Source organism: Labrus bergylta, chromosome 18 (assembly GCF_963930695.1).
Source record: "Labrus bergylta chromosome 18, fLabBer1.1, whole genome shotgun sequence".
NCBI classification, from domain to species: Eukaryota; Metazoa; Chordata; class Actinopteri; order Labriformes; family Labridae; genus Labrus; species Labrus bergylta.
In genome coordinates, this window is record NC_089212.1 from 10,728,996 (window position 1) to 10,742,291 (window position 13,296).

Here is a 13,296-nt window from a genome sequence, read left to right on the forward strand (position 1 = left end):
CACACCATTACATTATTTTAGAAAATCTATTAAAACTTCTATCTATTCTATATCTATTGTATACAAATCTATATCATTTATCTCATAATCCGCTCCACATTCATCCTTGTATTGATCCCCTTCTTGTGTTGTGTCTATTCTCCTGTAGACTACAGTACCAGGGAACAGAAACAATGTGGTCCTGCAGAACCTGGATCCAGACACTCCTTATAATATCAAAGTGACTGCCATCTACAGTGACGGACCAGGAGGAGAGCTGGAAGGAGATGGACGCACAGGTATAATCTAGCAAATCTTGGCAATTTACGTGTTCATTTCTAGTGCTAAGATCATTTGGAATGTGAAAAAAACAAAGCATACTGACATACAGGCAGAATAAACTGCAGCACACACACACACACACACACACACACACGTATGCACCCAACAGGGAAGGGAAACAAAAGCAGAAAATCTGAAAAGACTTATTCATTGATTAGGAACCTCAATCATTGCAGGAGAAGTGAAATAATTGAGATTCTTGACTGTTCATCAAGGCCAATAGAACCAAGAGCCTTAGCCAGAGAATTATGAACTGGCTGTACTCCAGAGAGGGAAATCTCATGCCTGCAGTTCTGGCCACTGCCTTGCCTAATTTAGTTTCTTAAACAAAGGAAACCTTTTACATATCATAATCACAGTCCATTCCTTGAGGCGGCTCATATTTTGTTTTCCAATTTTCTCTGATGTGGTTGAATTTATCATCCTGTTGGTGACATAATAATAAAGAAATTCCCCTGTGAGTGAATACACTGAGATTCATTCCCAATGTAATGAAGCAAAAAAAAAAAAGTTGTTTAATGCGCTGTCTTGTCTTGTCTTGTCTCTGGCAGTGGGTATGCTTGGCCCCAGAAATCTTCGTGTGTCTGACGAATGGTACACACGCTTCAGGGTGTCCTGGGACCCCGCCCCTTCCAGAGTTAGTGGATACAAGCTGATTTACAAGCCCGAGGGTATGAATGTGTTTGTTAATTGAATATAACAATACAATTAATTTAGATTCTTTTTTAACACACTTTTTTTTTCTCTTATTGTCTCTTTTTAGGCTCTGATGAGTATTTAGAGGCGATGGTTGGAGACGTGACCAACCACCAACTGCATAACCTGAAACCTGGAACCACCTATGACCTGCAGGTGCAGGCGCAGTACAGCACAGGCTTCAGTGAACCTCTGATTGGACAAGGCACCACATGTACGTTGATTGTACTGTTTTATTTTTCATTGACAGGTTAATTAGCACAGAATGGGTGTTTGCAGCTTTCAATTGTCAAATGTTTTTGTGAAAGAACAATATGTACTAAGGCCAATGCTTCCCTTTAGTGTACCTGAATGTGACGGATCTGACAACCTACAATGTTGGGTATGACTCCTTCTGCCTCAGATGGGCCCCTCACAGAGCTGCCACCTCCTACAGACTCAAAGTCAATCCTTTTGACAGTAAGTCTTAATCTCTATGAACCACTATGAATGTATTTTTGAATTAGACATTGAAAGTATAAAAAAAAAGGGTAGTTACAATTTGTCTAATCTGGATTTTCCTGTTCTTAAGCCTCTAAAAGTGGAGCTCAGGAGATCACTATCAGAGGATCAGAAAGCACTCACTGCTTTGATGGCTTGACCCCTGACACCCTCTACAACGCCACAGTTTACGCCCAAACCCCCAACCTGGAGGGCCCTGGTGTTAGTGTGAAGGAGAGGACGTGTAAGATAACCATGACTATGCCAATTTAATGCAAATAATTCACAATCTTTTACACATTGAGCCAATCGGTAGAAGCTACTGGCTCATACAACATCTTTTGTGTTATCAGTCTCTCAGTATAGTTTGCCCTTTTTTAATTTCTGTTTCTTCTTCCTGCAGTGGTAAAACCCACAGAGGTGCCAACTGAGCCTCCCACCCCACCTGCTCCAGCAAAAGTCCCTCCTGCACTGGATGGTGAGGAGAGCTTTAGCATTTGAACTCTGTAAAAAATAATTCCTTTGGCATAGTAGATATAGGTTGAAATTAACATCATTGTTCCTGCACTGGCAGTTTGCAAAGGTGCCAAGGCAGACCTCGTCTTCCTCATTGATGGCTCCTGGAGTATCGGAGATGACAGCTTCCACAAAGTGATCCAGTTTGTCAAGAGCATGACAGGAGCCTTTGATGTCATCAGCCCTAGAGGCATGCAGGTCAGCATAAATCTGGGTGCTCTCTTAAATGTCTATTCCTCTGCTCAGGCCTCACATTAAGCAGTGTTTAAAGATGTTTTGCTATGTCTTGGATGTTTTTTTTAGTAAACGTCTCATTTGTTGTCTTTGTTCAGGTTTCATTTGTCCAGTACAGTGATGAAGCCAAGACTGAGTTCAAGCTGAACACTTATCATGACAAGGGCATAGTTCTGTCAGCGGTGCAGGGTGTGCGCTACAGAGGAGGCAACACAAAGACAGGTACCCCACTAAAAAAGAGTGCTATTTTCTCTGTCTTTACCGAGAGAAGATGCATTTTCAGACTTCATGTTCCATCTGCTCTCTCATTGATCATATCATCTCTCTTCATCCAGGCGTTGCTCTGAAGCACGTCTATGAGAAGGTTTTCACCTCAGACAGTGGCATGAGGAGGAATGCCCCCAAGGTGCTGGTGGTGGTCACAGATGGACGGTCCCAGGATGAAGTAAAGAAGAGTGCAGAAAGGCTGCAGCATTCTGGTATGTGTGAAATTATAAATCACCTCCATGTGTGTTTTGGTCTGCGTTGTATATCTACAGTGCATACTCTATGTAACAGAGCTGTTTCGGATTATCCGAATTCCCATTTTGCTCCCAAACTTCGATTTCCTTCACGGGAGCCAAAGATTGTGGCTGATTTTATAAACTCTTTAATAATCCCAACAGCGATGAAACTGCCTGTGGTTATTGGAAGCCTAACAATAGTCTTTGTTTTTACGTGTGTGTGTTTTGCTCACACAGGCTACAGTGTGTTTGTGGTTGGAGTGGCCGATGTGGACTTGACCGAGTTGAGAGTTATCGGCAGCAAGCCCAGTGACAGACACGTGTTTGTTGTGAACGACTACGACGAGTTTGACAAGATCCAGGACAACCTGATCACCTTTATCTGTGAAACGGCCACTTCCAGTAAGAAAAACACTGATATATTATTGAAACATCACCATTGTATATGATTAGATATTGCGTAATCACTTATATATTTACTGGTCTACAGTCAGGGAATGAACACTCAGATGAACACTTTATAAAGCTGACTCTGTTTTAACCCTCTACAACTTTTGTCCCTTTCAGCTTGTCCTCTGATCTACATTAATGGGTTCACAACTCCTGGTAAGTGTACATCATCACCATAGACATGAGCTATTACATAAAGGGCTTGTTACAATAACTAAAATGGTTGCTTTAAGAAAGTTTTGCTTTTGCAATAGTCCACTCTTTTACTCTCTCCAGGCTTTAGGATGCTGGAGGCTTTCAACATCACTGACCGGACGTTCGCTGGCATGAACGGTGTATCCATGGAGACCGGCTCCTTCAACAGCTACATTGCCTACAGACTACACAAAGACTCCTTCCTAAACCAGCCCACCAAGTAAGAGCTGAGACTTAAAAATATATGTGTGTGTGTGTGTGTGTGTGTGTGTGTGTGTGTGTGTGTGTGTGTGTGTGTGTGTGTCAAAGTGAGGAAGAGTGATTCCCATCATATGCATGTTCCCAGCCTTTTGTTCTTATCTCCTGTGCACTATAATCCTGCTCAGCCCACCAGTCATTACTTATAATGATGTTCAATAGCCCCTGCAGTCAAAGACGCTTCCCCAGTGCCTATTCATTGTTACAGCTTTTTGAATATGAGCTTCTAGGAGGAACCAAATAATTTGGTTGAGGAATTAAAATGTTCCTGAACCAGGCCTTCCTCCCACCTGTTTTATAATCACATAATGACCACAGAAACAACCCCTGGGCCGAGAGCTTTGCCTCTTCACTGGGCCTCATTTGAGTGGCCTTAGGTTACTGCAGGGTATCTAAATCTCTTACTTACACACTTTGTCATATGTTTAAAATGAGGCATATTGTGTGTGAGTGGACAGAGTCATTATCTTAACGCACACAATTTAGAGCACTTCGAACTGCAGCGAATGAGAGGGGACAGAAAATACTTCCAATATGTGGGCAATTTCTGCAAAGCCAGAGAAAAAAAACCCTCAATGATTTACAGCTTCTGAGGCTTACTTGACGACTGGATTCTGCGTCATAGTTGCAAGATGTAAAGGCCTTACTGGTTTCAAATTGTGACATTGTGGATTGCTTGAGAAATGAGGGCACAGTCTTGACTAATGACTCATCACATGTTTTTTTAACACAACAGGGAGATCCATCCCGATGGTCTTCCCCCATCCTACACCATCATCCTGCTCTTCCGCCTGTTGCCAGACACACCCTCTGAACCTTTTGATATTTGGCAGATTTCCGACAAAAACAACAACCCTGAGGTCGGGGTCACCGTCAACCGTAAGCCGCCCATCCTGTTTTGGCCCCCAGCTGGAGGGGGAAATCTGCTGTAGCTCACCCAACACACACACAGCTGTACACCCTTTTTTTTTTAATGACTTTAGCTGCTTTCTTTCTAGACCTCAGTTACAGAAAGTCAAAATTAAGGCACTATCTCAGATATGATTTGAATTACAGCTATGCTAAAGTAATGTCAATGTTATTTTACAGAAATAAATATGATCTCTCTCTTAATCATATTCTGATTTTCTATTCGACTGGAGTTTTTCTATCTCTACATGAGGCCCTTATTTTCAAAATTAGTATCATTTACAAAAGTGCTTTACACACATGGTGAATGCATGCAAATAATTACAAGCATAGGCCTAATCCCTTCAAGCCTTCTCTCCATCCCGTTCCTCTTTCCACACCCATGTGTTCTCTGTAGTCCTGTCTGGGCTTTGCGTGCCACGGCATCTTAACACACTGTCAGGGATTCATCAAAGTCTCCTCTCTTTTCAGCTTCAAGCAAAACAATCTCCTTCTACAACAAGGACACCCGAGGAGAGATCCAGAAAGCCGTGTTTAATGATGAGCAAGTGAAGAGGGTTTTCCATGGGAGCTTCCACAAGGTAAACACAATGTATGATTCTTAAAGAGAGGAGTGCTGTGCTCACCACAGAGTGATGTTTTTTTAAAGACGGGCTTTCATAGGACAGACTGTTTGTCCTTTGTGGTTACATGCTTGTTGATTTTCCTTTTTAGATCTGGGGACATTCAGAACATTGTTTTCATTCTTTTCACTTCCTTTCACAGATATTATTTTCAAATCCATTCAGATGCCTCTGAGCGACGTTATGCTTCATTTAAGAAGGCTGAACTACATTTTCAGAGGATTACCAAGCAAAGCCATGTGGCTGTTTCATGTTACCTGTCAAAAGTTCTCAGCTGTCGGCACAGTCTCGATTCTGCTGCCATGTTTTGTTTGTGATTTGACGCTACTTTTTTAGACCAATGGGAAGTTGATTTGATTAATGCCTTGTAAGGCTATACAATCATTTTTAGAGACTTTGATGGAAAATTTGAATACCTCATGGACTTAAACTGGTACAGTAAACCCTTAGGGACTGACCACTTCTAGACAGGAGCTTAAACTGGAGGTTTCCAAGCTAATCTAATTTTAATTCTCTCTGTGTTACTAGTCAGGGCACTGACTCGAAACTTATGTTATTTATGTATATTTTCAATCTGTATTTGGTTTGTTTTTATTTAGCTTTAATTCAGGAATCAGACTCTAAACTCTGCACGTTTTTTAACTAAATAAGAAAACTGTATGGTATTTCAATTAAACAGTTCTCCAACTTTTTACTTCTGCACTTACTAACTAAAATGTTAGCACACACATAAGGAAAAATAATGTCTGAAACTGATGTAACAAAATCCAAAACCTCATAAGTGTCAGCAACAACGTTACAAATTTTATTAGAGATCCCTTGCCTGGAAATTTCCCCTGTCTTTCAAACTCCACGTCTTAAATTGTAATATGAACTCATTTTAAATACATTATAGACAGGTGTAGTTAAACGTCCAGCTCAATTGAACTCAGATGATGACATCAGGATGATGCTTTTACACTTGATAAAAAGGCTTGAACAGGCAAAGAGGACTGAAAAGTTGAAAAGTCCATCCCAAAACATGGAAACTGGACATTGTGCATACAATAGTTGCAATGCTGCTCTAGACTTTTGCCTAAGATATAATAAAATAGTGTATAACGCTTAGAAGATGTATCAAGACACTTTGTGGTTGTGGGAGGACTTTGGCCAAATTTTTTATAAAATCAGATTATTGGCTGAAAACTTCAATCATGAATGAAAAAGTCGAATCCACATGGTTCCTATTGGAATTTTCTTGACTCTGAAAGATACTCATGCAACCATCCGAATTGCCTTTCATGTAAAACAATTAATTGATCTCCACAAGGGCAATGCTCATAAAAAGGTTCATTAACATCAAATACTCTTCAAACAATCTATCAACTCTTTTCATCTCACTTCACAACAATAACCATCCACAGTAGTGTTATTGTTTGCAACCCCCTGGATTAAGCCCACTTGCCAGGTTTACAACTATGATAAACAGCATTGTTAGATTATGGATTCTCTTGTGGGCGCAGCAAGAGGTGAACAGAGACATCAAATGCCTTTCAGTCCAACTCGAAACAGCAGCAAATATGAAACATCTTCTGTTATATGTTTCACCACAGCGGGGAGTAAAGACCAGAACAATAGAGGACATTATATTTTAGTAACGTCCTGGAATGACTTAAGATGCTAGATTTATCGCTGGTGGAAAAATGACTGGTTCCAATGTACTCAAAGCCACGTCCAATCGTATTGAGTTTGTTCCCAAGGACAGCATGGCCTCTTTTTCGGAGCAAAAGTTAAATTTTCTCTTCATTCTAAGGTAATCAAAGTGAATAACCAGACAATAACCAAACATCAAAGATGGCCCACTACCTGATATTACAGAGAAGAGTTTTAAACCAAGGATCTGACGAATGTGACATATTGGCCAACAAGTTTGAGTTTTCTGTAAAGGGCATTTCAGTTTGACCATTTAGCATCTTCACAACTAATTGGAGGGTAACTTGGTGAATGAACAGAACCCTGGAAATGTTAGGTCATGACTGAATGTAATGACATCACTGCTGGTCTAGTTGGAGTGCAGCCTGATCTGTGTGTGTACTTAAGTGTGTGTTCTCCCAGTTTGTGGCCATGGAGTGGAGCCTGCAGTCTTGCATGTACACTGGGTGGCTAGTTTGTGGTGCAGTAGTTGGTCTTCCATGAGCTTGTGATTCTGCAGCGGTCTACCTAGCTACTTATTTACTGGTCTGCTAAGTAAATGCCACTGCCAACATCTGTGGTGGCATGTGTTTACATGCTGTAAGTGGTTTGCCAACACTCTGCCCATGGCTATTACAAAGTGACCTCAGCGTTTTTCTGTGTGTGTTTGTATGTGTGTCCATACTCAAAGTGACCTTTAGGGTTGTCACAAATGTCTGTTGAATATACTCTCCATGTATGAGGTAAACATATCAAAATCCCTAAATTACAAGCTAATCTTTGTGTTTTAGATATGAATTAGAGCTTCAACTAAGAATTGTTTTCATTAGCTTCCTGGCGGTAGCATCTTTATACATTTTTTGTGTTCAATTATTTAATCCTTTCCCCTATCGGTTTTAGTAAATTCAAAAATATGTCAAATGTCCCTCAAGCCATTGGTTGTATCTAAAAATGTCTTGTTTTGTCTGACCAACAGTCCAAAATGCAACAACATCTTGATTTATTTACACATGTTAGGGACATGCTCTGGCCATCACAACACATAAGACTAAGGACTACTCAAGAGCAACTACTTCCACCATCTACCATTTCAGCAGCACCTTTCATTTCTGGTATCTTTAATCATGGATTTGCCTTGTAGCATATCTCAAGCCTCAATTCCAGTGTTGTCGGACAAACTAATTATTGGCTTCAGTCAGAATTTGTAACAAAATCCTTTCAAATCCACCCCGCCAGTATTTTCTCATTTGAACTGAGTGCTTGTGCAGTTCAGCTCCTCAGGCTGGTTAATAAAGAGTAACCCAGGCTGGAGGGGTCATGTTCTCCTGCTAGCTTCACATGTGGGAAAGCTCTCAGAGATTACTTGAGCAGATGCAAGCCACTCACTAGCCCGCAGGGGAATCCCCTCCCACACTCAAGGGGTGGGAGTCCACAGTGGGAACCTTCCTGTTAACTGAAGTGAAGAGGACATTTTCCATGAGTTGCAGTGACTACTCGAGTTCAGGGATAAACTGGCAAAATATGAACATGCAATTCGCTGTGGTCACTGAGAACTGCAATTGGCCTCTAAGCAGAAAAAAACCCAAAACCCACAAAAACCTAAAACTTAGTCCTTCAAACTTTCCTCACCCAGAGATTCGTGCCAATACATGCATACACTAATTAAGAGAGAGAAGGAGGTGTTTGCCAAAACTTCCACTGAAAGCACTTATTGTGCTGCCTTTTGTGACGACTTTCTATTGGACATGAATCTACTTTTTATCTGTGACCTGTACATGTAAACACGCTGACACTAAAAACACACAAGAAAGTCAGGAAATTGTGTATTCAATTCTCTTCCCAAAGATCTCCACTTAGTCTTGATTATTTTCTATGCCAGATTAGACATGGAGGCGTCCCATACATGAGATCATGATTATGATTTGCCCAATATTGTTTGCATTGAAACAGAAATCTGATGGAGGTTCCATGCTGATTATGGATCTCCCTCTACTCGAAATTAAAACTATTGACTTTTGGATGTAATGTTAAAGGTCCCATATTATGCTTTTTCTGGTTTTATATGCCCTTTAGTGTGTTCTCCAAGTGTCCTGTGCATGTTTAGGCACATCTATGTGCAAAAATTCAAAGTCCGCGGAAACGCGGCTTCTCCTACGTCCTCCTGTTAGCTGTAGCATTAGCTGCATGTAACACTCGGTTCTAGCCCCCCTCGATAAAAATTTGTCAGTCCGACGTCATTGTCAGTGTGAGATCACTGATCTAAGCCCATTGGCTCGTTGTGGCAATCCCTGCAGCTCATGTTGAAATTTCCGAGAAGCGTGCTGAGCAACTGACCAATAACGACAGAGCGGATCGGCAGACCAATCAGAGCAGACTTGGCCCACGTGGGGTCTAACAGTATGGGCTCAACAGAGTACAGCTGACGGACTCAGAGCAGAGAGGGAGAAAGGAGGAGCAGTACATGAAAACAGACACTTTTTTCAAACTTTAGCTATTGTGAATGTACAAAAGTAGGTACATAGGTTAAATATACGAACCCCAAAAAGAGCATAATATGGGCTCTTTAAAACTCTCACCTGCTGAGTAGTGCATGCATGAAATGAAAGGCATTGGGCCCTCAAATCTCAGGAATATGAAATGATGGATGAGCCAGTAAAAGCCAAGTACAATAAATTCTGGTCTGATAGAATTCATTGAGCTATGTCAAGTGTATTGGAGCAGAAACATTGTCAGCCTGAAGACTTACTGTTCTTTGACTGTGTGTTGACACAATGGAGCGCAGTGAAACCTAATGTGCAAACAATTGGTGAATGCAAATTGTGCATCTGTCAGTGCTTTCCTGCAGAACAACCTGATCACTTTACAAAGAGCATCAACTGAGGGACCAGTGGTCACTAAAAGGCTAGTTCATCTGAGGCCTTATTTTCCAGTATCTAATGGGCTTTTGTGTGTTTACTTATTGGTCAGTGAGGTAATGTATACATGCTCAGCATTTGCAATCCCAATATATCATCCAAAGCTGTTTTGGTTAGCCCTGACGAGCATCATGGTGTAACATATCCAGGCCAGGATCCCAGGATAAACGACACCCCCTCCCACTTTGTGGTCGCCAAATACTTTTTTCTGTTGCCAAGGAAGTGAACTGTAATTTTGTGATTGGTTGCCAAGAGCTGTGGCCTAGTCTGTGGTTGGTATGGCTTTGTAGAAAGAAATGGTAGCTTGCTTTTCCTGACATAAAGGAAGCTTGTCTGACTCCTGATCAGGGGTAAATTTGCAACTGTGTGGGGAAAGTATGGAAAATGTAGGACTTTTTGATGGCACACCACTGGTTATATCGTTTCAAGATGTGGAGCAGAGATCTCTAGACAGGAAACGTCAAAACCTTTCACTCCGTCATTCTTTGTTCTCGTACAATCACAGACTACAGCTTTGAAATGGCAACGATTGTATATTTTGTTTTTTTATAGTCCATTCATCTTTAGAGGCATCAAACAGCAGCACCATGCCAAATCAGTAACCACTCTGGGGTAATATCAGAATCTATAATTAAAGTGGTTCAGCGGAGACTAAACATCCCTGAATCTAGCAATTACATGAAACACAGTATCAGCATCTTAATAGTCTTCAGACAACATGGCTTAAAGAGGTTCACAGAGGTTGTTTCTGGCCTTATGGTTGCACTTTCTTAAATACCTTCCCATCCTACTTAAAAAAAGCAATCATGCCACTTCCAAATAGAAATGTATGCCAAACAGCTCTTCTAAAGCTCCAAAGTGCTTAGTACTCTTTGCCAAATGTGTGTGCTGCAACAAAGTTTGCAGATGGGAAGTATAAGGAAGACAAGAATGGTTTGTTAATAGTGCCCTCTCTCCATCCGCTCCCTCCTGCAGCTCCACATCACCGTCTCTCCAGAGAAAGTCAAGATGAATGTGGACTGCCAAGAGGTGGCAGAGAAGCCCATCAAGGAGGCCAACAACATCACACTGGATGGCTATGAAGTGCTTGGCAAGATGGTCAAGTCTGGAGGAGGAAAGAGGCAGTCTGCGACAGTAAGCAAAAATGACAAAAATTGGAAGGCTTGAAAACAAAGTTTCCGATGCATTAATATCCAAAAACCTCTTGTGCGTAGAGATGCACAATTCATTTCTAACTGCTCCCCTGGAGTGCTGCAGGGATGAGAGCCTGCATCTCTTTGTTTCTTTAAATTAACTCATTGTTGTCCTTTTACAACAGTGTGCATTTTTATCACTAATGACAGCCATTTGTAACACCCCTTTATTTGTCTTTTCTTCTGCTGTGTAGTTCCAGCTCCAGATGTTCGATATTATCTGCAGCTTGAGCTGGATCAGCCGAGACAAATGCTGCGACCTGCCCGCCACAGTAAGAACAAGTGTCATTTAAGGAACGCCATCTGTAGGGGAAGTATCTGGGGGGGAATTATGTAAAACTTAACAATTGATCTCATGGGTTCTTTCTTCTAAGCTGTGGTTTAATGTTAATAGTAGAAGGAACACTGTGAATCTGTATATACTGCAGGACTAAACATACATCCCCTTTCAGAGATTCATGTGTGCTAGTATGTAGTTCTTAGGCTGATGACTAGAATGCTGTTAATATTAAGAGGCTTAAGCTGAACTGAATAGAACCTTGTATTCTGTGTAATTTTTGCTTATTGGACCGTTGCCAGTTTGATCCCCCAATTACACGGAAATTAGACCTCCTTTAGATGACGAAGCAGGCAGTAAATGTCATCCATTATGACAAAGTATGGTAAATACAGGATGCATGCACATTCACCTAATTATAAGTAATTCAACTATAATTTGCATCAGATATTAATAAATCACCTCAATGATTACAGTGTTGTTATGTAACTAATTATATCAAAGACTTCTTTCCAAAAATGTGGACAAAGTCTGCCACTATCACTGAGCATCTGGTCTTAGGACCCAGCAGAGACTTAACAGCTTTTGTTCATAAGCCACTGTTCCACCATGACCTTTGATGGGTTTCTAAACCGTCACTTCTTCTTAATGTCTTTGCAAAGTCAAAACAACAGGGGCTTGGCAGGACACTGTCACAAAGTTACATCAAGGATTTCCATTTTACCCCTTGTATTCTGTAGTGTGCCAAAGCATGGTCTTAATTATCCAGAGGTTGAAGTATATGTGTGTGTGTTTCTCTTTCCAAATGTCTTTATCTTCTGTTTTTCTTTTCAGAGAGATGAGGCCAAGTGTCCATCCCTGCCCCACTCCTGCACATGCACCCAGGACAGCATTGGCCCTCAGGGGCCTCCCGGACCTTCGGTAAAGACATTTCTAATAACATGCAACCCTGAATTTTGTGCTTCGTCCTCCCTTCCTCTAAATTTGTCTGTGTTCACCTGGTGTTTTTCTCAGAAGACTAAAACATTTTGAATATGATCACAAGGCCATACTTTCTCTGCTGGCATTATAGTAGCTGTACAGTTCTAATAAGCTGCTTAACATTTTGACCTGAAGTAGACTGAGGATAGCCCTCGCATCAGGAGTGGTATTTTCTTTTTCCTTCTGAAAGACCAGTCTAGGATCAGACCGTTGGCATGCAATGAAACGTGGGTTTAGGGAGAAGTGTCAAAAGATAAATGCCTGTCGGAAAAAATAGCAGTAAAAAAGTCTGGGATATGTGTGCTTGGTAACCCTTTTAAGCCCCAGTGAGGAATTACCAAGAGCTTGGAGTTTTTTAGTGCTTCTGGAATCTGCTCCTGATGTTACACTCACTGTACTCTGGCTCCTTACTCCTTCAGGGCAGTCCAGGCTCTAAGGGACCACGAGGAGATAGAGGACAGCAAGGCAATGCTGTGAGTAACACATGATGTATATTTTTCATACTTTTCTTTGGACTTTGTTGCTTTTCCAAATGAAACATAAGTAGTCTAATTAATTAACTCTGTACACATTCAGTGAAGCTTGTTGATGTTATAAATAGCGCTTAATCCACACAAGATGACAAGTCAAATTCTCACTCTGCTGCTCCTAAAGAGATGATTACTGACCAGCTACAGCTTTGCGTTAGTTACATAATCACATCCATATTCAGTTATAAACTGTATATTTTTCATGCACTTGATTTAATGTTGTTTTTGTCAAGTACCATTAAGGCCCATTTTCAATGTTGATATCCATTATCTGTATTTTTGCAATAAAAAGTCAGACTGTGGTTATTCTTTGATAATAATAAAGCTATTAAAAATGGTTGTTTCTTTTCTCGGGGTTATGCTGTAGGGTCCAATGGGTCCACGTGGTGAGTCTGGACCCCCAGGCTCAATGGGACCCCCAGGTCCACAGGGCCCTAATGGACTGTCTCTACCAGGAGAACCTGTAAGTAATCCTAAAGTACACAAATCCATGGAGGGGAGTAATATTTAAATGTCTGTGGTAGATGGAGATTAATGTGTAAGG

At 41.1% G+C, this 13,296-nt stretch overlaps 1 protein-coding gene across 1 annotated transcript in view; it reads left to right on the forward strand.

Moving 5' to 3' along the window:
* Positions 1 to 13,296, forward strand: part of col12a1a (collagen, type XII, alpha 1a) — a gene marked incomplete in the record, with an annotated part of 55,246 nt that overhangs the window by 33,776 nt on the left and 8,174 nt on the right. Inside the window, 19 exon segments of the mRNA XM_065966239.1 lie at positions 149 to 278; positions 873 to 992; positions 1,085 to 1,231; positions 1,360 to 1,476; positions 1,589 to 1,741; positions 1,901 to 1,975; positions 2,072 to 2,211; positions 2,346 to 2,469; positions 2,583 to 2,726; positions 2,988 to 3,152; positions 3,318 to 3,356; positions 3,477 to 3,615; positions 4,390 to 4,532; positions 5,034 to 5,143; positions 10,747 to 10,905; positions 11,159 to 11,236; positions 12,076 to 12,162; positions 12,642 to 12,695; positions 13,120 to 13,215. Of these exon segments, the coding sequence (XP_065822311.1) occupies positions 149 to 278; positions 873 to 992; positions 1,085 to 1,231; positions 1,360 to 1,476; positions 1,589 to 1,741; positions 1,901 to 1,975; positions 2,072 to 2,211; positions 2,346 to 2,469; positions 2,583 to 2,726; positions 2,988 to 3,152; positions 3,318 to 3,356; positions 3,477 to 3,615; positions 4,390 to 4,532; positions 5,034 to 5,143; positions 10,747 to 10,905; positions 11,159 to 11,236; positions 12,076 to 12,162; positions 12,642 to 12,695; positions 13,120 to 13,215 (2,220 nt within the window).